Below are 27,512 nucleotides of genomic sequence, written 5' to 3' on the forward strand. Positions count from 1 at the left end.
GCGGGTCGGGAGGGTCAGCGGCGGGCGCGGCGCCGGGAGCCGGGCGGCGGGGCCACTGCGGGAGCCCAGCGCGGCCATGGCGGGCTGCTGCGCCGTGCTGGCCGCCTTCCTGTTCGAGTACGACACGCCGCGCATCGTGCTCATCCGCAGCCGGAAAGTGGGGCTCATGAACCGCGCGGTGCAGCTGCTCATCCTGGCCTACGTCATCGGGTGAGCCCCGGGGCGCCCTCCCGGTGGGGCCCGGCGGGGGGGATTGGGGGACCCGACGGCCAGGGGGTGCCCCCTGCGCGGCCCGGCCTAGCCATCGGGCGAGCCGCGGGGCGCGCTCCCGGCGGGGTGCAGGCGCAGCCCCGAGGCCGGTGCCACCCCCTCCCGGGCCGGGGCCGGGGCCGGGGCCGGGGCGGGAGGCTGCTCGCGGTTGATCCGAGGGGCAGAGCCTGGCCAGGCCGTCCCCGCCTTTCCTGCTTCCTGCCGCTGCGACGGGCTCCCGGTGTCACTGTGGGGGGGTCACTGTGTCTCAGCCTCTGCGCCCTGGACCTTCACTTCCCATTCTGGTGACCAGCTGGCCGAGGCCGAGGCCTGGGACTGCCCGGGGTTCCCCTGGGGCCTCCTGTCCTTCAGCCCCGTGTGGTGTCCGAGACAGGGGCGGTCACCCCCCCCCCCAAGCATTTCGGGTTCGCTGCCTTCGCCTTTTGGGGCGGTGGGCACAGGCACCCCCTGCCTTAGCTCCCCCACACTCCCCGCGCTGCCATTTGCTCAGAGAAGCCCGGGCACACCCTGCTCACCAGGCCCGTGATCGCCGCCGCCGGCACCGCTTACAATCCAGCGACACTGGAGGGAGGCGGCAGAAAGTAGCCTTCCCGCCGGGCGGGTCGCGGCGGCTGCTGCTGACATGCCATCTGCTTTGTCATTTCTTTCCTCAAAAGGCCTCACGCACACCTAGCTGGCCTGGCTCGGTGGTTAGAGCCTCGGCGGGAGGAATGAAGGGCCCCGGGTTCGATTTCGGCCACGGGCAGGTGCTCTAGGCCCCAAGTGGGAGGCAGCCACCCAGACACATGGATGTTTCTCTCCCCTCCGCACCCCGACTCTCTCTGAAAAGCAATGGAAAAAATACCCTTGGGTGGAGATTAGAAAACAAACACACACCTAAGGCAGCGGTCCCCAAACTACACACACAACCATTTGGGAATCTTTAAAGACACACACACTGATTGCTGGCTGCCGGACCTTCTGATTTCACTGCTGCAGTAAGACCAGCTCCCCAGGTGATTCTGATGTGACGCCAAGTCTGGGAACTAGGATCCTAGTGTTTCCCAAATCCCCCTGCCCAGGGAAGACTCACCCTGAGAACTGTTTAAAGTAACCTGGGGTGGGGCTTGGAATCGGTTTACACTGCCCGGGGAATTCACATGATCAGACAGGCCCTGCCTCTAACATCTCTCAGCCCTGCAGCCATAGGTACTGAGAGAATTCAATAAAAAGCTTTCCAGGGACGGACTCCACCCCAGAACCACCCAGCCCACCCATGAACTCCCCCCCCCCCGCCCCTCTCCCCAGTCACTGCGATGCACCCTTACATTTAGAGGCCCGGTACTAGCTGGTTAGCTGACCTCACGGCGCTGGGTTGGGTCTGCAGCATTTGGAATCGAGCTCTCACGCAGCTTTTTCCTGTTTGCTTTTGACGCTCCTGGGAAGGTCCCTTTACATCTACCTTAGGGGATCTGTGAAGTTCCCAACTGCAGATAGTATAGTCCCCCTTATCCGCAGTTCCCTTTTCCACAGTTAAACCTTATCACAGGTGTGTATGTACAGGGAAAGCCTCAGTATAAATAGGGTTCGCAAACTACCCGTAGTTTCAGGCATCCCCCTGGCAGCATCCCCAGTGGAAAGATAAGGGGGCAATACTGCATCTGCCTGCACTGTGCCATATGGCAGGCACCAGTCACATGTGGCCCTGGAGCCCTTGAAATGTTTCTACTCCAAACTGAGATGGGCTAGCGCTATAAAACACGCACTTCATTTCAAAGACATAGTCCAGAAAAGACCCCAGTAAAATATCACACTAATACTACATTTTATATTGATAACATGTTAAAATATCTTGGTTTTCATTAAAATTAATTTTATCTCTTTTTATTTTTTAACATGGCTACTAGAAAATTTTAAATTACATATGTGGCTCGTGATATATTTCTTTTGGGCAGCACAGCTCTCTAGGATTCCTATGAAGTGGTCTCTGTTTTGATCATGAGGATCTTTTTCAAGCAATAAATGTTTTGCTTTTATCTATCTTGCCATGACCAAAACTGACTCAGTATCTGAATTTAAGGGCTTGAAAAAAAGACTCATCTCAGCTTCTTGATCTAGTTCATCTTGGTAAATTTTTTGTGGTCTTTCCCTAGTTGACCCGTAGCAATGCTTCCTCAGAAAGAGACTGAACACGCATTTGTCAGTTACCCAATTCTGTTATCAGTCACATGATGAGGAAACAGTTAAATCACATAATGATGTTATGAAACCTCGTGTCTCTTTCGCGATTTATCTTATAGATGGGAAAAACTCAGGTACAGAGAAGTTAAGCAACTTGGCCACAGTTGTGGCTAGTGAGTGGTAGAGCTGAGACTTGAACCGGAGATCCGCTGACTTCGGTCCGTTTTCCGGTGTCCTAACCACTATGTGCTGATGTACTTCCATTTTAAATTATTCAGACTGATAGGAATGTCCCCACTTCAGAGGAAAGGCGCATACATGTGACTTGAATTCTTGGAGAAGAAAAAAAAAATCGCCATAAAAAGCTATTTGAAAGGTGTATCTTTCCTAGGAGTATAGCACTGAGGGCCAGAGAAGAGGCTTCGGAGGCAGAAGGCTTCAGGTCAGATCCTGATTATGCCACTCACTAGCTGTGTGACTTTGGGCAAGTGACTTAACCTCTCTGTGTCTCAGTTTCCTTCTCCGTGAAATGGAGATAATGATACTTGCCTTACACAGCGGTCAGGATTAAATTAGTTAATACAGAGAAGGCGCTTGGATCAGTGCCTAGCACCTAAAAAACACCCAAATGGTAACTATTATTACCATAATTTTATGATCTCTTGTTGACTCTGCAGGTCACAGTGCATTGAAAGTGCTCAAATATCTAATAAGAGAGACAGTGTTAACTGAGCATTTCCTCCGTGCTGATGGCTGCGCTGAGAGCTTTCCTTGCATCATCTCGTCAATTTCCTACAAACCACGCTGTCATTTAGGTGCTGTTGTGCCTATTTTGCAGAAGTAGAAATGGAGCCGCCCCATCACCACCCCCTCACAAAGTTAAGAGCTTTTGCAGGGCCCCATAGTTAGTAAACGTGGTACCTCCAGCTTCTGACTAGCAGAGGCTGCCTGGCATCGCCGCCGATTCACCAAACCCTAACGGCAATTCACGAGGCCCGTTTCATTTTCCAGGTGGGTGTTCGTGTGGGAGAGGGGTTACCAGGAAGTGGACTCTGTGGTTAGCTCGGTTACGACAAAAGCCAAGGGCGTGACCGTCACCAACACTTCTCAGTTTGGATTCCGGATCTGGGATGTGGCCGATTACGTGATCCCAGCTCAGGTACGCGGCTCATTCCGACTCTAATGCTGGAGCCTCCAGGCAGCGCCTTGCTCTTTGCTGCTCTTGCCCACTTGATTCATGATTGGCATGGCCAGAGCTCTAACATCTGCCGTGCCCAAGAAATCAGTGCACACAGATCTCCTTTCGGCCGACGATCTAAGAGGTAGTAAGCAATCAGCTCTGTTTCTTCGGCTCTAAAAGACGGTGGCTCAGACACAGGAGACTCTCCATGTGGGCATCTCAGAATGTCTCAAGAGGAAAAGGCAAATGCCTTAAATCCTGGGAAAATTTTAGGTAGGAGTATCACCTTTCCACATTTTATATTTGCTTTATGGCTGTAAACCCACAAGGTGAACCTTTTCAGACAGCATTAAACACTTTGCCCGGCCGGCGTGGCTCAGGGGTTGAGCGTCGACCTGTGATCCAGGAGACCTCGGTTGGATTTCCCGTCAGGGCACAGGCCCGGGTTGCGGGCTCGGTCCCCAGTAGGGGACGTGCAGGAGGCAGCCTCTCTCTCATCACTGATGTTTCTCTCTCTCTCCCTCTCCCTTCCTTTCTCTGAAATCAATAAAGACATATTTTTAAAAAAAACACCAAAAAAACCCCTTTAACAGCGTCCTAGATGGTTTTTCTCAGTGGTTAGAGTGTCAGCCCTCAGACTGAAGCGTTCTGGGTTTGATTCCAGCCAAGGGCATGTACCTCGGTTGCAGGCTTGATCCCCGTGTAGGAGGCAACCGATCAATGTGTCTCTCTCACATCAATGTTTCTCTCTCTCTCTCTCTCTCTCTTCCACTCTCTCTGAAGAGCAGTGGAAAAAATATCCTCGGGTAAGGGTTAAAAAACCAACCAACCAAACAAACAAACAAACTTTAACAGCAACTAGAGACCAAAAGCCAAGCAAGAGGAAGAAACAGGCCTTCCTTCCTTGGATTCCAGGGGGATTAAAGGTGAAGGAAGAAAGTGTTTGGCACAGCATCCTGGTCTCTGCTCCGTGAACCCACAAAGCTTCAAGTTAAATATTGACTCTCGTTAGCCCTGCTCATGGCCGGGCTCCACACGGGCAAACCGCGCCGGTCCCTCCAGATGGCATCTGGGCCAGGGTGAGCCGGGCGGCTAAATGCAGATAAGCTGTCAACTCCTGGCTCCGGGCTCTGCAAGGGCTTCAGAAACTCTCTTTCTTCGAGGGTGTTCATGTCCCCCTGCCTTCTCCAGGAGGGTCCTGTGGGCGCCTGGAGAGGAGACAGCTGGAGAGCCACAGAGGTCAAATGAGGCGGGATTCACAGCGGCTGGGGGTAGCTGGGCCTGTTGGCACCCACCTGTCTCAACAGTGAGACCTCTGCTTCCCATCAAGTCACGGCCTCTTCCTGGCAGGCTCTGGGGATGTCACTCAGTCTGTTTACTGGAACCAGGGAAGGACACGGCCCCTGCTCCTGCCCCTGCCCCTCGGCGGAAAGGACCGTGCAGGCTCTTGGCCTCCGTCTCAGATCCGGGAGCTGGGGGCTGGGGGCTGGGTGAGGCCACAAGGCTCCCCTGGGCTGCTGCGGATCCCGCGGCCTCTGCTGGCATCGTACCTGCTTGGCTCGTCTCCGGACTGAAATTTCTCTACACTTCGATAAGAAATAGGGATGGGAAAGTAAACCACGTTGAATTGCTCACATCCAACTCGGGAGAGGTGTAGGGAGGGGCGGCCCTCGGTCAACACCGAGTGTGTTTGCATTCGGCGCACCTGGGACAGGCCCGGGCTCCCTGCCACCACCTGCTGCCGCCTGCTGTGGCCATTTCCTTAGGTCCCAACGTGGTCTGGTCTAGGCCTTTCTCTGGAAGGTGCCGGCTATTCCCAGAGCTGCCATCACCTTGTCAGACCTGGGGGTGGAGATGCCTACGGACCCCTTGGTACTTTAGTTACTCTGATCCGCCAGGTGACTCCCAGCGCTGACCCTGCCTTTCTCAGGAGTGTGAGATGCTGGCATTTTATTTTTTTATATATCTTTATTAATTTCAGAGAAAGGAAGGGAGAGGGAAATAGAAGCATCAATGATGAGAGTCATTGATCGGCTGCCCCCTGCATGCCCCCCACTGGGGATGGAGCCTGCAACCCGGGCATGTGCCCCGACCGGGAAGCGAACCCCGATCTCCTGGATCCTAGGTCGACGCTCAGCCTCAGCCGCGCCGGCCCGGCCAGCATTTCATTTTACAAGGGCAGGACCCAGTGAGGGGAGGCCCAACCGGAACCTTTGGGGTCTGTGTCTTTTACTCCGTATACTAGGAGGTCATTATTAGCAATTCTCCCGTCTCATCCCCAACAAACTGCTCTCGAATTTCTGAGAAACTCTAATCCATTCATCATCGGGCACCTTCACAGTGACAAGGAGATGACAGAACCTTCTCAAAGGCAGAAGTGTCGATGGCTGACCCCGACTGAGCCATCTCTGGCACGTTTTATTTATTTGTTTTAATTCCGGTTAGGAAAGAAAACCAGCCAAATTCGGGACCTTTAAGCATTCGTTTGGCGTTTGCGTTTGTCCCTCGGAGGTCCTCCGGCTGGCAGAGGCCGTTTGGGGGTAACCGGGCAGGGCTCTCTCCCTCTCCCGCCCCCTGCAGGAGGAGAACTCCCTCTTCATCATGACCAACATGATTGCCACCGTGAACCAGACCCAAGGCTTCTGCCCCGAGGTAGGCGGCTTGGAAGGAGCCTCGGGCCTCACGCCGGGCCCCCCAACCCTGACCCGCTGTGCGCGGCTGGCCACGTGGAACCTGCTGTCACTTGTTCTCATTTCAGATTCCAGACGAGACCAATCTGTGTCGGTCAGATAGCGACTGTCCTGCTGGCTCTACGGACACCCACAGCAGTGGTATGAACGTGTGACTGCAACCCCTCAGTGGACAATCTGGGGGGGCGGCCTCGGACCACATGGCCTCCCCTGTGGGGCTCCTCTGATAGAGAAATCCCAGGATAAGGATAAAGAAATCCCCCCCAGCCCCCAATACCTTCACATGACCCCAGGGGAGCCCCGTGTCCAGATTGAGGTCCCGGGACCCTCTCGGCCGCCACCTCCGTCATCGGCGCCCCAGAAACCTGTAGCTTGGCTTCACTCCAGCCCTGCCCTTGGCAGAGCAGAGACATGGCCGGGACTCAGGCAACCATGTCCCTCCAGTTCCAACTTTGGGGCGCCGTCTAAATCCCAGAACTAGAATAGCCGAGGACTGATGGCATAGGGTCCCGCGGTGGGGCCTCCACTCTCTACTTTGTGGAAGTAGGAAACAGGGCCCCCTGCAGACGTGGGTCCCCCTCGCCCCTGTAGGAGTCACAACAGGAAGGTGCGTGCCCTTCAACGGGACCACGAAGACATGCGAGGTGGCAGCCTGGTGCCCAGTGGAAGATGATGCACAGGTGCCAAGGTGGGTCCCGGCCAAGGGAAGGGGGCGCCCTGAACTCTGGTCCTCGGGCCTGCGGGAGGGCGGCAGGGGGTGGGTGACACATCTGCGCTGTGGTTTTGTGCTCTGGGTGTCTGCGTGGAGCCAGGCTTCCCTGGGGTGGCGGTTCTCAACCACAGGGCAGCAGCCATCGCTGGCGACGTGGGTCATGGCGTGGGTTTGTCGTGATAAGACAGTGGCTGACTTATCTCCGTGTTAGGATTCTGTCAGTTGCAAATAACTGACCGGAAACAGTCCTCACAAAGAACAAGCCCCCCCGGCTGTGTTAACAGCAACTTTTAGGAACAACGTGTGACTTTATTTATTGGAACAGTGAGCTCTAAGTTGTGGCAAATGATGCTTTTTTTTTTTTTATGGCCATGATTGAAAGTTTCATTTCCAAATGAATGTCAATAAAAAAGCGAGCTGGTCCTATAGTTGAAAACAACCCAACAGCTGAAGAGATAGATTGTGGTCCATCCACACAGCGGAATATTATTCAGCCCTAAAAAGGAATGACCTTCTGAGACATGCTACGAGGAAGAACCTTGAAAACATCACGCTAAGTGAAAGAAGCCAGTCACGAAAGACCACACGTGAAACATCCATGCTTAGGAAAGATCCGGAACAGGCAAATCCACAGAGGCAGAAAACAGATTGCTGATTCCCCAGAACTGCGGGGAGAAGATAGATAGTAACTACGTGCTGGGCACGAGGTTTCCTTAGGCGGCGAGGAGGATGGCCTGGAACTAGATGAGGTGGTGGGTGGACGGCCCTGACAGCCCTGCAGGAGGCGCACAGGTGTGGGGAAGGGCTATGGTGCAGGGAATGGCAAAATTCGGGAAACCCCGATACAAGGACGGGAGAGCTTGAAGCCCGGGGAGAGGTGCGTTGGTCAAGGTCGTCGGCAGCGGTGACGGGCTCCGCTCTCCTCGTTGCGTAGCATCGGCCTTGGCCTTGCTCCTGTCTCAGGGTTGGGAAGACTGTTATCTATGTTCTCAGATTCCCCCTGGATCGGGGAGGCCTCCCCCACAGAGGGCTCAGCCCACAGCGCCGGATTCTCCCGTGGAAACCCATCAAAGTGGGGGCCCCTTGGGGACAGATTCTACTCGTATTGTCAGCCAGGAGCTGGACATGGCACTTCAAAGAGGCTGCAGGCCAGAGAACAGCACTCTCTGTGCGTGTTTGAGGGGTCAGGACCCAGCCTGTAGGTGAACTGACCAGGTCCAATGAGCATCTCCCCGGGCAGCGAGCCCCGAGGGGAACAGCTGAGAGAACCCCACTGAGGCCACGGCGCAGGGCCTCTGCTTGGCTGCTCCTCAGGTTCTTCAGTTCCCGTCGCCTTGCGCAAGAGGCCAGGAGAGGAGGAAACCTGAGGGCCTGGCCTACAGTCTCCTCCCTTGACCTAGAGGAGAGCAGAAAATGCTAGAAACCTGCCCCCCTCCCTTTTTGGGACAAAATGACATTGTAAGACACGTGTGTATGCTTTTTAAAAATGTTACATAGGGCCCGGCCGGTATGGCTCAGAGGTTGAGCATCGACCTAGGATCCAGGAGATCGTGGTTCGATTCCTGGTCAGCACAGGCCCAGGTTGCGGGCTTGGTCCCCAGCAGGAGGCGGGCAGGAGGCAGCCGGTCCATGACTCTCTCTCATCACTGATGTTTCTCTCTCTCTCCCCCTTCCTCTGAAATCAATAAAGATGTATTTTTAAAAAGTCACCTACGTATGTGAGTGTACATATGTTTGTACTTACGTTAGCAGTAACATGTGCTATAATTAACACCACGTTATCACGCTTTTCAGACCTGCTTTTTTGAAGGCTGCAGAAAACTTCACTCTGCTGGTGAAGAACAGCATCTGGTACCCCAAGTTTAACTTCAGCAAGTAAGTGGCGGGCGGCTGTGGGCTCGCCGGTCTCGGAGAGGCCTCCGGCTCTCCTGGGAGTGTTTCACCGCCTCTCCTTTCTGCCTCCTCCCGACTTCAGGAGAAACATCCTTTCCAACATCACCACGACCTACCTCAAGTCGTGCATTTATGACGCTGTAACAGATCCCTTCTGCCCCATCTTCCGTCTGGGCCAAATAGTAGAGAACGCGGGGCACAGCTTCCAGGACATGGCCGTGGAGGTAGGCGCGGGCCCCGGCTGCGCGGTCCCAGTCCCTGACCCGCGCCGCTCCGGAACGGGCCCTGAGGGAGGCTCGCCGTGTCCCTGCCCGCTACCCGCAGGGCGGCATCATGGGCATCCAGATCAAATGGGACTGCAACCTGGACAGAGCGGCCTCCCACTGCCTGCCCCGGTACTCCTTCCGCCGCCTGGACACCCGCGACCTGGACCACAATGTGTCTCCCGGCTACAACTTCAGGTGGGTCTGAGCTCGGGCTCATGTGTGGGCATGTGTTTGGGGGTGATGGCAGCTGAATTCCTCCCCAGCGGGGGGGCATCCACGCCCACCAAAGACCAGCACTGAGACAGCCACCAAGGGCAGGTGGAGCCGTGTGCCAGGAAGAATGCTCCCAGCAGGGCTTTGGGCCTGTGGCATCCTGGCCCCCGAGAGAGCCCCTCCTTGCCCTTTCTTGCCTCAAGAAACATGTTGAGACCGGCTGGTGTGGTTCAGTGGGTGCGTATCAACCTAGGATCCAGGAGATCACCATTTGATTCCCAGTCAGGGCACATGCCCGGGTTGCGGGCTCGATCCCCAGCAGGGGGCGTGCAGGAGGCAGCCGATCAGTGACTCTCATCATTGACGTTTCTCTCTCCCTCCCTCTCCCTTCCTCTCTCTGAAATCGATTAAAAAAAAAAAAAAGTAGGCCCTACGAGGGCCACCTGAGTAAGCCCGTGGTGTTGCATTTGTCTCCCTCTAGCGGTGACACGGGGAATCGAGCGCACGTGGGATCTGCTCTCCTTTCGAACCACCTGGCTCACGGCTGGAGGGGCAGATGTTTGGATCTTTCCCTCCGAAAGGAGTTAGATTCCCGTTGCTCTATCTCTGCCCTCACACAGTTCTTGTAGAAACCACTGGGTCGGGACCCCAGAACAGAGAAAAGCCGATGGGGCCCTCACAAGAAGGACACCCTTCCCCCTGAACCCTGCTACCGTCAGGCCCTGCCCGAGTCCCAGGCCTGGACCGTGACATGGAGACAAGTCATGGGCCGAGGGCTGAGGTTCCGGGGATCTGCTGTAATAAACGGGGCAGCAAATGGTATCGCGTCTCAGTGGCTCTCCCCCAATCATTTCCCCTTGTGTGTTTTTTTCTAAAGGTTCTGAGACATAGTTCACATACCACAGATCACCCATGCAAAGTGTAGCATTCCGTTGTTTTTAGTATTATCACTGAGTTGTGCAGTTATCACGATAGTCAATTTTGAGCATTTTCATGATCTCAGAACCATTTCCATCGCCTGTACCCTTCCGGTACCACCCCTCTATCCCCCCTCCCCCAGCCCCTGGCAGCCTCTAACCTACTTTATCTCTATGGATTTGCCTGTTCTGGACTCTCATATGAATGGATCATACAACGTGTGGCCTCCTGTGTCTGGTTTCTTTGACTTAGCCTCGTGTGTGTGTGTGTTTTTCGAGATTTATCCATGTTGTAGCATTTATTAGTACTTATATCTCTTTATATGGCCGAATAACACTGCACTGTGTGGATGTACCATATTTATCCATTCATCCATCGGTGGTTCTTTAAAAAAAAAAAAAAAGCCCAGTGCTGATGCTGGGAGTTTCGTGGCTAGTTTCGCAGCCTTGGAGGTTGCTGCTGGCTGGCGACACTCTCTTGGCGGCCAGCGTCTCCGAGAGAGAGGCGGGTGGCTCTGCTGCCAGGAAGGAAGGACATTCAGAGCGAGAGGTTCTGGTTTAAGGCTCAGGAGGCGATGGTGGTAACAGAGCGGGGAGCCCTGGGGCCCCCTTTGCCAACATGCCAGCCCTCCCGCTGCGTGGCCCACCCGTGCCGGGAGAGGCCCTGAGGTGCTCAGGTGTTACCTGTTTGGCAGGTGGAGTGAATCTTTGGCGGATGGGGGTGGGGATTGGGGGACGGGGGTTCCGCTGAAACCCCCCTGGCCCAGGACCCCGAGGGCAGATCCGGCCACTGTCTCCCACCGCGCCGGGCCTTTCCTCTCACCTGCCCTCCTTTCCCCAGGTTCGCCAAGTACTACATCGACCTGGCCGGCGCCGAGCACCGCACGCTCATCAAGGCCTACGGCATCCGCTTCGACATCATCGTGTTTGGAAAGGTAGCCCGGCCGCCAGCTCCTCGCTCAGGCCCCGCCAGTCCCCTCCTGGGCCAGCCAGGGCCCGGGCGTCCTGTCCCCTCTCCACCTGCCCTCACCCACCCCCAGCACAGCTCTGGGGTTTTTTCTCTCCTCATTTGCAGGCTGGAAAATTTGACATCATTCCAACCATGATAAACATCGGCTCCGGCCTGGCGCTCCTGGGGGTGGTGAGTGCCCCAGACCTCTCTGCTCGCCCCCAGCGGACGTTAGCGCAGCAGGCGACCCCTCGGCTAAAGGCCTGGTCCTTCCCTTCCCCCCACCCCTGCCTCCACCTCCCCTTCCCGGGGACTGCGCCGCCCCTCAGGGCCTGGCCTTGTCCAGAGAGATGGAGGGGACTCTCCTTCCCTTGAAAGATCCCAGGCACAAAAAAACAGGGACTAACGCATCCTGGCCCGTCCTCAGACCACAGTGCTGTGTGACATCATTGTCCTCTACTGCATGAAAAAGAAATACTACTATCGGGAGAAGAAGTACAAGTACGTGGAGGATTACGAGCAGGTAGGCCCCCGACCGAGCCCCGCGCGCTTGGCCCGCCACACGCCACCCCCGTCACCGGCTCCACCCCAGACCCCGCGCGCGAGTCCTCGCTTTACGTGGCCTTGCTGTTTAAAATCTAACCGCCTTTTGATGAGCGACATCGCAGGTTAGTTGCGATAACGGATATTATGACAAAATCGGTGTCCACGCACTACTTTTGAAAGTCGCCTTGCACAGCAAAAGGGGTTGGGAACCGTGCGTCGCGGCCACCGCACTGGGACTCACCTGAGCGCGTGCAGCAGTCAAGGGCTGTCCCAAGTCCTCAGGAAACGCACCCGGCTGTGGCCCCCCCAAATCCTCCAGGCTTGCGTGCGGGCCGTGTGGCGGGTGCACCTTTATCCGAAGCGTAGCATTTGCGAGTGCCTCGTTCTTTGCAGGGGATCATCGACAACGAGATGGAGCGGTGATGCCTGCCCGCACCTGGGCCCCCCACGGCCCTCGTCAAAGCCAAATGGGGAGCAAAGAGAAGGGAGAAAAGGCCGCCGGGGCGCCCCAGGGGACGTCCATGATTCTGAGTCAGTCTCCGCTCCACCATGCTTCAGGGTGGCCCAGCTGCCCCCGTGCTCTGTGTTGCAGGACGTGCATCATAAACCTCTCTGTTCCTGGCTCGGCCACTTCTGCTGTTCCTTCCAACTTGGGTCCTTGGGGTGAGCTGTGGCCTGCAGGGCTGGGGCCTTCTCCAGGGCCAGCTCTCCTCTGCAGCCCCCGCAAGGCAGGTCCAGGAGCGCAAGGACACCTGGGCTCGGTCCCCGAGCGTCCGGCATGCCCGGGCGGCCGGTCCCCTTTCCCCACCACACTTTGCTCAATCACGAGGCGGAGTTAGCGTTTCTCTTTTGAGAAGAGGTATTAGAAAAGATGACCGAGGGACCAAACATTAAAGCAGATGATTTTCTTAACCTCTGTCTGCGTGGTTTCCTAGCACAAGCTAGAATGTTCCTTCCCTCCCTAGTAAATCCATCTGTTGTCCCAGCTCACTGTGCTCAGAAAGGGCTCCTGAAAAAGCCTGCTGCTGGAGCTTAGGCATTTTTTCCCCCCTACTTTAGCTTTCTCTTAAAGGCCCAACAATTTCGATCTTCATTAGGTTGTGTTCGTGCAGAGTTTATGACATTTCTCTTCTGCGGGAACGACTCGCCTGACCCATGCTTGCATTTTCCCTAAAGTGACGACGGGACCACATACACTCTGGGGAACACAATTTTAGGCTTCACAACAGTCGTTTATTCCCCGCCCCCCCCCCCCCCATCTGCTTTCCATCCGTCTCCAACCAAAAGCAGCGCCACCTCCACCTCCGTTGCCACCCGGTGTGAAACGTTAAGCTATTTCCAGCTGAGCCTTCACGCCGACTTAATTCTGCATCAGGTGTTCAGGGCCCCCCTAGAGAAAGCAGCCGGCCCTCCCCTTCGCCGTGCGTTTATTTCCAAGTGCTGAAGGAACAGGTTTTTTGTTTTTTATTGATTTCAGAGGGAGGAAGGGAGGGAAACATCAATGATGAGAGTCACTGATCGGCTGCCTCCTGCACACCCCGGACTGGGGATCCAGCCCACAACCCGGGCCTGTGCCCTGACCGGGAATCGAACTGTGATCTCCTGGTTTGTGGGTCAACACTCAACCGCTGAGCCACACCAGCCGGGCAGGAACAGTTTATTTTAAAAGGGCTCTGCTCCTGTTGGATAAATGACCAAACTGGGCTTTTCTTGCTTTGGGGGGAAAAATGGTTTACTGAACCCCTTTGAAAAGGCTCTGGTTCATGCTGCCTCTTTCGGGGTGGAGCATGCCCACCCACAGGGGTGTTCGATGTCTCATTAGAACTGCTCCCGTAGCTTGGCCGGGCGCGGCTCAGCAGTGGAGCATCGGCCTAGGATCCAGGAGATCGCGGTTTGATCCCCAGTCAGGGCACAGGCCCCGGTTGTGGGCTGGATCCCCAGTGGGGGGCGTGCAGGAGGCAGCCGATCCATGACTCTCTCATCACCGACGTTTCTCTCTCACTCTCCTCCCTTCCTCTCTCTGAAATCAATAAATAAAGACATACTAAAGAAAAACAAAGAAACAAATACTCCCGTAGCTGCTGCTCACCTGTTTGGTCTCCACCAGAAGAATTGAAAAACTACCTGCGGGCTGGGGCTGAGCTTCTCAAACTTCAGGGCACAGATGAGCCAGCTGGGGATCCCAGTTAAGCGAGGCCTGGGAATGTGCATTCCTAACCCGCTCCCGGGTGCTGCGGAGGGTCTGGGGACCGCACTCTGAGCAAGACACTGGGACACGCTTAAATTAGGGATGAACAATGTGATGCTAGGTACATGAGCCCTGACTTGGCGTCTGACCTCACCGCCGACCTGAGGAAGGAAAACACGTAAGGACAGATGTCCCAGAGAGCGCCGACTTAACGACCAACAGAAAAAATCCCAAGGAGGCCTCGCTTTGCACCATTTTGGCTGTCTGTTTATTTCAAGTTTACAGAGACGCTTAAACATCCGTGGAAAAACACCGAAGGCTTATTTTTTTCTCAAGTCCAAGTCTCTGTAAGTGATAAATACACAGTATTTAACTTTGTACACCTGATAAAAGGAAAATGCATAGTACAAAGGATCAGGAACAGAACAGAAGCACTGGGCGGTAAGTCAATCACAGGATAGAGAAGTCAGCAGTCCCACGAAACTCGGCCCACAGAGCTGGAAGAAGATGGGAACCTGCGGCCTTGAAAACCTCCCCTAGCACCTTAGAAACAAGTGGAGGTCATGGTTCTCCCCTCCCACCCCCACCGCCTCCCCCGGCAACGTGAAGCTCGCCTACGGAAGATGGGTGAGAGCGGAGGGTCGAACCCGGGGTCTGAACACAGGTATTGGCCTCCCTGTTCTGAGAAGGCTTTGGGGACCGAGCCCTAAGTCACGGGAAGGCCAGAGCAGTGGGCACATAGCCTCTCGGGCCCCCTGTGCCGACGAGGGGCTAGATAAGGCCGGTGAGCCAGCGGAAGAGATGGGGGCCTAGAACAGGCCAGAGGAAACGACGGGGGGAGTAGTTGTGCTTCCTTCGCGGCCCCAAAGGCGGGTCACAGGCTGCTTACACCGAATCGGTCCCACGTGCGAGCCAGCCATGGCAGGAAAGGATGGGGGTCCTCCTGGCTCACCTGAAAGAGCTGCCCTAAGGGCCCCTCCCCTCTCCTGGCACAGCGGGCTTCTGGAAAATCAATGTCTGTGCTCCAGGAGAGGGGTAGTTAACACTGAATGGCACAGCCCTCTTGGCTTAGACTTTTTGGGGGGGTGGCAGTCAGTTTCTTTCCACAGCTTTCTTTGGTGTTTGTTAAAAAAAAAAAAAAAAAAAGAAAAGAAATTATGAAGCTGGGCCTCCCCCAACCTACCCGCCTGAACAGCCGGTGCTGCCTGATGGCCGGCAGTCGGCCGTGACACCTTCCACGGGGTTTCTCCCGGGAACACGGCGTTGCCCGGTGAGGCTGTGTAAACACGGGGGCTCTGCAGAAGCTCTGGGCACTGCCCACCCTGCCCGGGCCGAGCACCCGCCAGGCTGGAGCCCAGCCCAGGGGCCCGCAGACTGAACCCGCCGGAAGGGGGGGCCCATAGATTTAAACAAGCACAGGAGGGAGGCCAAGAGGAGGCAGCAGGTCACAAAAAGAAAGTAAAGCAGGCGAGGACCCTCCATCAGGCGGGTATCCTCTGTTACGTGAGAGCAAGAAAAGTCTGGCTGAAGGACAGTCAGGAGCTGACAGTCAAGGTCTACGGAAGCCAAAGAACGCCGGGGCAGGGAGGGGCCCGCGCCCTTGGCTCTCTGGCTCTGCAAAAAGTCCTCGTACCCAGGCTGACGACACAGAAACCACAGGAAAGCACATCCTTCTGAGCCCTGTTCCTACCTCCCCCAAGCTGGGTTCCACGAAGCGCTGGAAATCTCCCCGGGCAAAGTCCTCCCCGTTTTCCTACCCTCTGAACCTCAGCCTCACCCACACGAGGCTCTGGAAGAAGTTGCACCGAACTTCCCATTAAAGGGAAGTCAAAAAGATTAGCCTTTTCTTTCGTGGACTCTCAGCTACAAAAGGGAAGGTCCTGTGCCAAGCCCCAGTTTCCTTGGACCCTGGATTTCAACAGCCTCCTCGGAAGAGGGGGCCCCGAAGATCTTGAGTTGTCCCGGGGATCCTACCAGAGCTTTGCTGCTACGAATGAAAGTATTTCCTAACTGGCCCTGCGGAAACTGGAAACGCTTTCACTAACTACGACACCCGGCTAGTATTTAAGAGAACAGAACCTCCGCAGTCTCGAGAACACGCAGGTTACACACAGGCTAAGACGCTAATGCACAAGCGAGGGTTTCAGTGGCTCGCGTTCCGAAGCCGTGGACTAGATCCTGGAAGCTCTACATGGTTTCTGAACTACCCTGGAGTTCAGTCTAGTTGGAGAATTGAAAATTTTTGCTTGTCAGTTCACTCTTAAGCCATGTAATATACATGGAAGTGTAGGATCTCTCCCTGATGTTTTTGTAACTGAACGAGAGAGTCACTGAGAGAGCTCAGTGGCCTCTTTCAGAAATCCACTTTCAGTGGCCGTCACAAAGAAATGCATTCAAGTCCTTCAAGTGAAACGTCTCCCACCGAGACCCCAAATGCCCTGCTAGGGTTGCAAGTCCCCCCTTGTGAAGCAATGAAACATCAAGCCCTTTCTGTTTTTCTGACTAGGACTCCAGCCGTAAAAAAAAAAAAAAAAAAAAAGTTAAAAGTCCTTCTTGCAAATCAGTTGCACCGAAGCTCCCTGCAGCTACCGAGGGCCCTGCCCTGCTGCCTGGTTGCAGGAGGTGGTGTGGTTTTAGGTTTGGGGTTTGCAGAAGTCACATCCCCTCTGCCTGCCCCCTTCCAAACACAGCGACGCCCTGCCTCGGTGGTCTCCGGCCACGCCGCCAGAGTTTCCCGCCGGCGTTTCACGATCTCCAAACCCCACGCACGTTCATTCGGTGTATCGGACACGGTTCTGAGGTCACAACGAAGGATTTTTGGCATAAAAACGTTTTAAAAAGCAAACTGTCCCAAAACGCACACGGCTCTGGGTCTGCAAGTCCTCACACCAGCCTGTTCAGCCAGCCAGCGGCCAAGGTCGATGTCATGGAGTGTTTTGTGGGTTTTGTGGGGGGTTTTGTTTTTTTTTTGTCCCCTTTAAAACAACAAAGGAAAAAAATAAAAAATTAAAAAACAAACAAAAAACAACCACCAGAGATGACGGGCAAGGCTCTACACGTGCTCAGTTTCCGTAGGACATGCTGCTATGGAAACGCGGGGCGCAGCCCGGGGGGGACGCCCAGCATGCGAGGTCGCGGCGCCCAGCAGCTACTCCGTCGCGCCGTCCGGCCGCAGAGGATGCATGCGCGTTCGATGGCGGGGGCCCGGGGCCCCCCAACTCTCCACACGCGGACAGCCTCTCACAGGAGCACTTCCTCCTCCCCCTCGAGGGGCCGGTCGGGCGCCCGGAGGCTGTCGTCGCTGCCGTGCTTCCTGCCACCAAACAGAAAACAAGGTTAAGAGCGAGCGATGCTGGCACAGCCCGGAGCCAGCACCTCCGGTTCCTGCACCGCCTGCAGTGAGTGCCTTAACTTTGTCTTTTAGATTCTCTCCCCCACCCCTTTTTTCTTGCTTACGTATAATTGTCAAAGGAGACCTTTGTATCTCGTGCAAATGGAAAAAACAGCGTAAAGTGCCAACAACAGGGAGGAACTATAAAAATGCATGCAAACCCACGTGGGTGACACCTAAAATTATGGCACGGATCAGTACTGCGTGCGCCCCACTTTGCGGTTTTTTGTTATCTCAAAACCCCCCCCTTCCTTTAGGCTATAAGCTCTTGCAGGGCAGGAACCGTGACACTTGTCTTCTGTCATCAGGTGAACTTCTTGGGGACAGTGAGGATCCCCTGGGCTTGGCCGGGCACACAGCCAGCCTTCAGGAAACAGCTGTCAACAGAAAACAGAACTGCCCCAGCACACAGGCTCAAGGGACACCCCCGACAAAGAGAAGGGCCCTGTTCTTGGCAACGTGAGAGATCAGACCAGAACAGACCAGGCTGGTGGGAGGAGGAGTGTCCCTGTGTCCCGGAGAGACCACATCCCAAAGCACCTCCCTCGGGTGATGGACATGGGTGCAGCGATGGAGATGCAAGGGAAAATCCCGAAGGAGGGGCCCGAAACCCCTGCCACCATCAAGCAAAGCTGTCCCTTCTAAGGGAAGCCCCTGGGCCTGTCACACAGGACTGGTGTCCACTGTGTGCCGCTGGCCAGAAGGGAAACTACCTCTGCACAAGGAGAAGGGAAAGCGCAATGTCTGTACGTTCCTGGGAAGAAACTCTCTTTGTTTAAAAACCACACAGTGGCTTTATGTTTCTGCCAAAGAAGAGAGGTCAACTCTCCCAGGAAGAGGCTGTCACTCGATGCCCAAGCAGACCCTCAGTTTCTGCTCTAGCCACCGGTCCTGCTATAGATGGCTGGTGGGACCTGGGGCCAAGGCCTCCGACAACTGACTAAGCCCTACGGGTCAAGAGTGCTGGACCATTTGGGCAACCAAAGCATCCCTCCTGTAGGCTGAGGGCAAGGGCAGGCCCCCCCCGGGTGTTGCTGGGACTGCAGATGAAGGAATGAAAGGGCGGTAAAGCCCTTTGGACCAATTTCAATCTGTTGATGTCTTGCAATTTTGATCTCATTGAAAATAAAAAAATGAAAACAACAGTCTTGCGCACAGACGGAAGGCAAACCCTAAAGCTGAGGTTGAGAAGAAAAGGCCTCTGTCGCCCGTGAGGCTCACACTATGGGAGGGGCCACCCTGTCGCCTGCTGCACAGCCCTCTGGGAACAGCCGGCAGGGGCTGAGGCAGCCTTCTGAGGCTGGTGGCAAGAGCTGGGTGGCTGCACAACTCTGTGACTATATTAAAAACCACTGGGCCCTGGCTGGGTCGGCAGCTCAGGTGGTTGGAGCATCGTTCTGATGTGCCAAGGTTGCAGGTTCGAGCCCCGGTCAGGGCACATACAGGAATCAACCAATGACGCATAAGTAAGTGGAGCTACACATCGATGTTTCTCTCTCTAAAATCAATAAATAAAAAAATTAAAAGACAAAACCCACTGAATTATACACTCTGTTGAACTGTGCGGTATGGGAATTATATGTCAATAAAGCTGCATTTAAATCACGGAAGTGGCTGCCTGGAGTTCCCAACGGAGGTAGAGGTGGCGAGTCAGGCCCAGTGGAAAGAATATGGGGATTGCTGCCCTGCCACAGGCACTGGAGGGATGAGTGGCAGAAGGGGTGCCACTGGTCACGTCAGTCTTACAGGGACAAAAATTCTCACCTGTCCTAGAAGGTGCTGGTAACCCTGACGTGGGTTTATGTTTGATGGTCAACAGGGGGAAAGGGTCCAGACCCTTCCCAGAGGCAAAAGGCTCCCACACTCCTCTGCAGCGGGCGGGAAGGGGCCTTCCTTTCTGGGTCTCAACCCATCAGAGGGGAAAGGGCGGATGCTGGAGAGCCACAGACGCAGCATGCCCGATCTCTGCCCTGACCATGCCGCCCGGAGCAGGGGCAGCCCAGGGCCCTGTGACAAGAGCTTCGATGCCACTGACGGGTGCTGAGCATATGTGGGTGCCGGGCTGGGTCGGGGGACATGGGTGAGTTCACAGGCATTCCGGGTGGAGCGCCATGCACCCGCAGCCCCAGCTCACATGCACGGCCCGCCATCGGGCCCAAGCCCCTGGGTGCCTCCTTTCCCAGCCCGGGCCCAGAGGCCCGAGGCCCGAGGCGAGCCCGGGCACAGCAGGAAGGGAGGCCCGCGGGTGGGATGCCGGTGCTCGGCGGCTGCCCCGCCCCTGGACCCCGGCAGAGGCTACTGTGCAGGCAGGCAGGCTTTACCTTGGGCTCAGACAGGGGCTCCCACTCCCTGGTTGGTTTTTTGCTGGAGTTGCCAGAGGAGAGGTAAAACGGAAGTGAGAAGGGACAGCTGGGGTCCACGGGATGCCCATCCCCCACCCCGAGACTCTCAGGCCCCAAACAGCAGCTTGACAGAGCTGTTGCCGGGCAGGCTATGAGGACACCGCTCCGTCGTGACAAGTAGGGTCGCATGAGTGACACAGGCTTGCTCACCCAGCCCAGGGCCGAATACCTCACTATCAAGCACGCCTGCTTCTGGGCCACGGAAGTGCTTTCTGATTGTCAAGAGCTCCCCAGTTAAAGTGCGAGCCCCCTGAGAAAGGTCAAATCAGGGTGGACGAGCCACAGGAGGCGGCCGGGCCCAGGGTGGGGTGAACCACAGCCAGCAGCCGCTCCGACCCCCCAGGGAGCCCGGATCTGGTCCGAGCCGCTCCGGGGAGGGGCCCAGGCGGGGTGGGCTGGACGCGGCGCCCCCAGCCCCCCCCCCCCAGCAAGGCAGACACTCACCTGAGCAGGTTTCCGGGCGCCGACAGCGAGCGCTCCTCCCGCCGGCTGCCCTCAAACGGGTTCCCGAAGGAGCGTTTTCGAATCATGGTCTTCACCAGGATCTGAAGGGGACAAGGGGAGGCTTAGCCGCCTGCAGCAGGGACGCCAGGCAGCATCGCCCCTCGTCCTTTCTCCCCCAGCCCCTCGCCGGCTCCCAGGGCTTGTGGCCTTTGGGAGACACTGGGCGGCGTCCAGGGTACAGCAGCCAAAGCCATCACCAACCCTGCCTGGGGCACTCCCAACACCTCCCACGGCTCCCTGGTCGCCAACAAGCTAAAGTCCAAACTCCTAGGTCTGACCTTCAAGTCTGGGCATAATCTAGTCTTGGCCAACCGACCCCCAGGGCCCCTGTGCCCCAGGGCAGCTGCCAGTATACCTGGTACCATCTGTCTCCCCTGAGCCAACGCGGACGTGCCCTCCTGGCTCACCGACCTGCCTCGTCTTCCAGGCCTGGCCTCTACTTGGTGGAACCAGCTATGACCACACCAACAAAAAGCCAATTATTGCTTCCCAGGTACAACGGGGGGAGGGTGCGGTGCTTTTTTATTTAATGGAAATATAATCCCCAAGCATAAAACTCACCATTTTAAAGTGTACAATTCCATGCTTTTTATAAATTCGTATCACCACTATCTAACTTCAGAACATTTCCATCACTCAAAAAAAACACCTCTGTCCCCCATTAGCAGTCACTCCCCATTTCCCGTCTCCCATTGGAGTTTGGAACTTATTCCGCTGCCAGCCAGGGAGCAAGGGAGTGGGCCAGTCACCTCTGGTGATGCTTTTGGCTGCTGTATCCCGGGGGGGAAGGGATTTTCAAAGAAATGGCCTCAACACCCCGTAAGGCCCGGGCCCCCACCCCCTTCAGAGTTTCCTTTAGGGTGACAATGTGTCAGACCTATCACAGTGATAGTTGCAGAATATTGTAAATACAACAAATGCCACTGAATTGCTGGCTTTAAAAGGTTTGTTACATGAATTCTATCTTAATAAAAAAGAAGAAAGGCCCAGCTGGCGCAGCTCGGCTGTTGAGCATTGACCCATGAACCAGCGGGTCAGGGTTCGATTCCCGGTCAGGGCTTGATCCCTAGTAGGGGGCGTGCAGGAGGCAGCCAATCAATGACTCAGCTGTTTCTCTCTCTCCCTCTCCCTTCCTCTCTCTGAAGTCAATATAAATGGATATATTTTTAAAAATGAAAAAATTAAAAAGAAAAACACAGACTTAGAGAATGAAGGCCACGTTCCTTAGCAAGGCACCCACGGACCCTCCCTTTGCCAAGGCCCGAGCTCTGCAGCCCCTAGAACAGCCCTGCCCCGCTCCCCCTGGCAAGATCACCCTGCCCTGCCCCTCCCCGGTGGCCGTGTCCAACCAGCACGTCCTTCCCAGCCCTCGGGACCCAGCGGAAGGAGCTCCTCCTTTGAGAAGCCTCCGCTCTGCTCTGGCCAGTGATGGGCCAGGAAGGCGATTCTTCCCGGGCCCATCTTTCTTATGGAGACTGGGAGCCTCATGAGGGCTGGAGCTATACCTCGGTCATCTCTGTAACCTCATGCCCGGCACACGCTGGGTACCAGGGGGGCCTGGACTTCCCTGCTCCAGCCACCCCCTCTCAGAGGGCTGCAGTAGCCCCCACTTCCTCCCTGGACCTCGCAGTCCATTCTCCACGTGGGATCTTTCCACGGCCCATCTGATCATGCTGTTCCCAAATCAAACCCTGCAAGTGCTTCCCACGCCTCTCAGGGGGCAGCCGCTTCGTCCAGGTGGCCTGCAACCCAGCACCTGGGCCATATCCCCGAGGGGCACATCTCGCAGCCCTTCAGCTACATTGTACATGTACTTGCAGGTTGTTTGCCCAGCGTCTGCACCCCGGTTTCATTCATCACAGTACCCCAGCTCCCAGCACAGGCCCGAGAAACCACTCAGGGTTCGGTGCTTCGGGAAGAATCAATAACTAGTTCAGACCTCTAGGGGCGGACGCCTTCTCCCAAGAACATCCCGAGCCTGGAACTGAATCACCCATGGTGGGCGCTGGGGTCCGACACCAGCCGCCTGCCCCACTATGGGCGCAGGACGTGGGTGCAGCGGGTGAATGAGAAAGAGTGAGTGGGTGCGGGTGAGTTATTAACAGTAAAGGTCATGCAGAGGCCCCAGGTGGGGGGGAGGAAGGTGTGAATGGATGCCCGGCCCAGGGGCTCAGGGTTTGGAAGGAGAGAAAAAGTGTGAGGAAGCAGGGGGGAGAGGTGCAAAGCTGGGAGAGAAGAAGCCAGCTCTTGGGCTCCCACGGGGTGGTCACTCAGGGCCCCTCCCAGAGCCCAGGGCCCTGTCTGCTGGGGCCGGTGCTGGCCAAAGGCAGCCCGGGCCTTGGAGGTGGCCATGGTGGGTGGCCAGCAGGATCCTGCCCCAGGACTGCTGCCTGATTCTGGGCCCCTAAGGGCCCTGGTCTCCCTTCTGGAGCCAGGTGCCCTGATGGGCAGGAGCTTGGCAAGTGAGTGACTCCCAGTGTCCCGGGGTTAAGCGTGAGGACTCCACATTCTGGATCCTTCCTGGGTCAGAACCCAAGTGTGAGGCCTTAAAAGGGGCCTGGTGACCAAACTCCCACCCTCTGGAGTCTGGGAGAAGTCTCTGGGGCGTGTGGAGCAGCAGCCCCTGGCCCTGGCCCTATGCACGCGGTAGGCATGGCATGGGCTAAGCCATTCGCTCTGGGGACTGGAGCGCCACCGGGCGGGAATCCTAACTCAGGGGCCTCGGCTCAGGTTCCTTCCCTGGCACACGCCTTGGTGGCACTCTTCCTCCCGCTCTGAAAGCAGGAATCCTGGAAGGGGCAGTGGGATCCTCGCGGGGGGGGGGGATGGACACGGCCCCTCTCGTCCATAACACAGGACCTGGCTGCAGACAGAGCTGAGGCCGGAAAATACAGGGCACCTGGCCTGACGCTCGTCCAAGGCCCGGAGGCCGGTGGCTGCGGGTCCGGGGCAGCCAGCTGCCCCGAGCGTTGGGCCCAGCGCCGGCTCCTGGGCGCCCGCCTCGGGCGGCCCTCTGTCCCTGCTCTCGGTCAGTGGCCCGCCCGCCTTACCACGGTCGCCAGGCTGGGAATGTGTTTGACCGAGTTCTCGACCTCCTCTTCGGTCACCTCGACCAGCGTGCAGTTTTCGTCCTCCGACGGCAACGGCTCCGCCCCGTGCCTCGTGACCCAGGGGTGCAGCTTCAACGAATGACAGGAGGGGTGAGGGGGGGGCGCCACCGGCTCCCAGAGGCGGGACAGCGGAGCCGGGGAAGGGATGCGGGAGGGGAGAGGCAGTGGCCTGGGGTCGGACATGCGGGAGCGCAGAGAAGCCAGGCAGAAGGTGCGGGTGAGCAGGATGGGAGGAAACGTGGAAAAGACGAGAGACAGAGAATGGGCGGGAGCTACGTGGCTGGGATGTGCCAGATTCCCCACCTGGCCCCGGTCTTGGCAGAGGTGACTGGGATTTGGCATCTGCCTCGCGCGCTTGCCCGAGGAGCACCCGTCGCTCCTCAGCGACCCTCCCTGATGCCTGCAAAGCTCAGCTCAGAGCAGGCGGCATCCTCCCCATTTTACAGATGGGCAAACAGAGGCTCGGGGAGGCACAATGACCACAGACCAGCTGGAAGGACACAACAAGGAGAGGACCCGGGCAGGAGCCTGCCCCCCCAAGCCTTAATCAGTAACTTTTTGGGCTTCCCCCTCTTCAAACGCCAGTTAGCTAGGGGCCTAGGGGTTCCCGAAACAAATCTCGATTTATTAACGAGCCAGATGCGTGCACGTGGCACTGGTTGGGGCCTTGGGGGTAGATGGGGGTCTCTCCCGACAGTGCTTTCTGAAACAGGGTGGAATTCCGCAGGCCAGGGTGAAGTGGGGTCCAACTGCTCACTAACTTCCTCCCACACTCACTGCACTTTTTAAAGGGATGGGCAGGGTCTCTGGCAGCCAAGGTGTGGAGCACACAGAGGCCTCGGTCTGGTCCAAGGAGGGTGGATGCCATCAGCCCAAGCCAATCGGCGTGAGTGCTAACAGTTCCCACTCACACACTGCCAGTGACATCGACACAAGCCCCACGTCTTCCTCCCGCCCCCCACTGGCCCCCTGCAGCCCAGTCGCCCCTGGGCATGGGAGGGCGGCGGTGCCCAGGAGGGCATGACGCTGTGGATGTGGGGTGAGGGACCTCGCCAAGGCGGGGTTGAGCCAAACAATTCCAAGCAGAGGACGCAGGCCAAGCCGCCGCACGCGCTCCACAGGACAGCGGCGGCCCCAGGTACCTTGATCTCCGGCACCATGATCCTCGACTCGGGGTTCTTGTCCAACATTCTGGTGATCAGGTCCTTCAGGTCCTCAGCTATGTCGGGCCTGGGGGTGAGAGACGCGTCGGAAGTTTGAAAGACAGAGACGCAGGACCACTCCGGGGACAACTCGGGACGGCCGGGTGATACTCACTGGTCTGGAAACTCCAGGGCCTGGCTCTTGATCTTACTGTGTAAACACATGATCCGCTCGTCCATGAACGGGCACTGGGGAGAGAGGTCAGAGCGGCCGGCGTCAACGGCTGGCACACCTGCGCTGTGAAGGCCACCCTCTGCTGGTGTCGCCACACGGGTTACAGCAGAGACACAAACAGCCCGGTGGCCTGATCTAGGGAGGGAGCAGTTCCCATGTTCCCCACCCCCCAAGTTCTAGAAAGATCAGGGAAAAAACAAACATCTTCTTCACCCGCCTACTAACTAGGTCAGGGGTGGGGAACGTCCAGCCCGTGGGGGGCCATATATGGCCCATGAAATCATTTGGTCTGGCCCTGCCAAGGCAACTGCAGGGGGGGGACTCGAAATTCAATAAATCTAGGAGCTTTTTTCATAGCTAAGTTTTAAGCTGACAATTTTGTATGGCCCGTGAATGATGCTATAAATATCCAAATGGCCCTTGGCAGGAAAAAAGGTTCCCCATCCCTGGACCAGAAACACAGTAATTCTGAGAACAATATGAAAATCATCACGGGAACTGCAGAGACTGGCGAGGGCGCAGCCTGGGCCAGGCCCTCCGCTGAAGTTTCTCGGGACGACCGTTTCATTGGCTGTTCCCTCTGCCCAGCATGTTCTCCCACCAACACCTGCCTGGCTTGTTTTCATTCATCATTGGGGCGTCTAATCGAAGTAGACCTCGTCAGGGGGGCCTATCTTTGCTCCTGCCTGAAACAGGCACGCCCCCGCCCCCCCCTTCCTATTACCATGTGCCCTCTCATCGCAGCACCTATCCCTGGCGTTATATTACAGATGTATCTGTCTGCTGTTTAACTTCTGCCCAGGAACATCAGCTCCACGAGGGCCGGGGTTTTCGTCTGTCCTGCTCATTGCTGACTCCCCACTGCCCAGGAACATTCCTGGCACAAAGTAGGGGCTCGCTACATACTCATTGAATGAATATTTGAATGATTTCTGTAGATCCTCTCAGTAGACATAAAAAATAGGTACGCCCAGCCAGTGTGGCTCGGGGGTTGAGCATCCACCTAGGATCCACGAGATGGTGGTTCGAGTCCCAGTCAGGGCACATGCCTGGGTTTCGGGCTCAAACCCCAGCAGGGGGCGTGCAGGAGGCAGCCGATCAATGCCTCTCTTATCATTGATGATCCTATCTCTCTCTCCCTCTCTCTGAAATCAATAAAAATACATTTTAAAAAAAATATAGAAGCCCCTAAATATCAATAATATATATATATATTTTAAAAAAGACAAACTAGTACTCCCTAAATTAAAAATGCCAAGTGCATTTTAACTCCCATTTGGGAAGGCATCCCTTTTTCATTTTCAGCTCTAACTGTGGAAATAAGAATTATATAATTTTTAAATGAGTAAGTACTGTCTCCATGCAAAGGTAACTATTAATCCAAGGGGGCCACCCAGCCACACTCAGGGAGGCAGGAAACCCCCCACCCTGTTACCTGGCCAAACACAAAGCAGTAGAGTGTCACACCCATGGCCCAAACATCCAAGGCCTGCAAGAAAAAAACAGAGGAGCTTCGTGTGAGGGGACAAGGGTGGTGAGGCATCGGCCACTTGTGCCTGCCCAGCACCAGCTCCTCCAGCTTTCCTTTGGGGAACCACCTCTCCGCTCTCAGTCCATAGAGTTTAGGTGGGGTTGGTCCTGACCAATGAGAGCACCACTCCCCCCCTCCAGCCGTAGTGATTGGTTCAAGAATGGGCACATGACCCAGGCTTGGCCAATCAGAGCCAACCCCAGGACTTTTGCTGGAGCTCTCTGAATCTCTGTATCCCACCAGGCCCCAGGCCAGAGGTGCCCAGCTCATCTACATGGTTTAACGGATTCACTGTTTCGGCCACTCTGAGTTGGATTTGTGCCGCTGACAGCTGAGCGGACCCTACCACAGGCAGAGCTCAGCATCTCTGGCCGGTCCAAACCTACCTTCCCAGAGAAGATTTTTCGGGTCTCGGAGAGCGACTCGGGTGCCATGAAGGCGGGCGTGCCCACGGTGTTGGAGAGGAGCGCGTCGCTGCCCTTGAACTCGTTGCTCACGCCGAAGTCCGCGATCTTGATGTGCCCGTCTTCTCCCACCAGGAGGTTGGAAGGTTTGATGTCCCGGTGGATGATCTTCTGGTAGTGTACTGGGGGCAAGGCAGGCACCGGATGGGAGAGAGGGGACGGGAAGACCACGTGAGGAGCTCCACGGGGCCCACAGAGCCCAGAGACACAGGCTGCACCCCTCTGTTCTCCGACAGCCCCAGGCCCTACCTATCCTCGCTTCTGCAAGACCAGCTGGACACCCCCAGCTCCGAAAGATACAAGGAAAGAGGGTCTTTAAGGACGTTCGCCCTGTCCTCAAAATTCAGGAGTGAAACACCAATAGCAATGAGGAACTGCCTGCTATAGTCTAAGTTGCCAGGTGACAGAGCCTGGAGAGCCTTTGTGGAGCTTGGGTCCCAGCTTCGAGCTTAAAGATCTGTGCCAGTCAAACATATTTTCATTTGCTAACGCCAACACTCAACCTGCTCACCAGACCAACAACGACTAGAGCAGGTCGATCTGAAGCGTGAACCACAAAGCAGGATTGGGGACTTGGCTAACTGTTCCTGCCCGGATGTCAGCCCATGCAGGAGGACAAGCCTGGAAGACCCCCCGGTGGTGGTGGTGATGATGCTGGAAGAGGTGATGACATGGGAATCAGGGGCAGCAGCTTCCTGTGTTGAGTGCCCAGTCCGGGGCCTAGCCCTGTGTTAACTACGTCTCATTTA

The 27,512-nt window shown here is 56.3% G+C and overlaps 2 protein-coding genes across 4 annotated transcripts in view; one reads left to right on the top strand and one right to left on the bottom strand.

The window, feature by feature from the left end:
* The first annotated feature begins 53 nt into the window (after positions 1-53).
* Positions 54-12,410, top strand: P2RX4 (purinergic receptor P2X 4). 2 transcript variants are annotated; one of them, XM_087828662.1, is made up of 12 exons: positions 54-210; positions 3,442-3,589; positions 6,191-6,262; positions 6,369-6,441; positions 6,892-6,988; positions 8,807-8,887; positions 8,988-9,129; positions 9,230-9,366; positions 11,143-11,236; positions 11,377-11,442; positions 11,678-11,773; positions 12,190-12,410. In XM_087828662.1, the coding sequence occupies exons 1-12, from the start codon at positions 77-79 to the stop codon at positions 12,217-12,219; spliced, it is 1,170 nt and encodes a 389-aa protein (XP_087684788.1). In that variant the 5' UTR covers positions 54-76; the 3' UTR covers positions 12,220-12,410. The 2 variants fall into 2 exon arrangements, 1 of the variants encoding a protein (XP_087684788.1); XR_015716244.1 differs by having other exon boundaries at positions 11,377-11,773.
* A 4,729-nt stretch (positions 12,411-17,139) lies between these two features.
* The window catches only part of CAMKK2 (calcium/calmodulin dependent protein kinase kinase 2), a 28,909-nt gene continuing 18,536 nt past the window's right edge, over positions 17,140-27,512 (bottom strand). Inside the window, exons 10-16 of one of the 2 annotated variants that reach the window (XM_087828487.1) lie at positions 26,686-26,885; positions 26,204-26,257; positions 24,709-24,782; positions 24,534-24,621; positions 23,332-23,460; positions 20,222-20,322; positions 17,140-17,297 (exon numbers count right to left, since the gene is read on the bottom strand). In XM_087828487.1, the coding sequence (XP_087684613.1) occupies positions 17,225-17,297; positions 20,222-20,322; positions 23,332-23,460; positions 24,534-24,621; positions 24,709-24,782; positions 26,204-26,257; positions 26,686-26,885 (719 nt within the window). In that variant the 3' untranslated portion in view covers positions 17,140-17,224. The remainder of the gene's footprint in view (positions 17,298-20,221; positions 20,323-23,331; positions 23,461-24,533; positions 24,622-24,708; positions 24,783-26,203; positions 26,258-26,685; positions 26,886-27,512) is intronic. The other variant, XM_087828486.1, reaches the window with a different exon arrangement.

The sequence above is a fragment of the Miniopterus natalensis genome, chromosome 20, assembly GCF_054644295.1.
Source record: "Miniopterus natalensis isolate mMinNat1 chromosome 20, mMinNat1.hap1, whole genome shotgun sequence".
Taxonomy (NCBI): Eukaryota; Metazoa; Chordata; class Mammalia; order Chiroptera; family Miniopteridae; genus Miniopterus; species Miniopterus natalensis.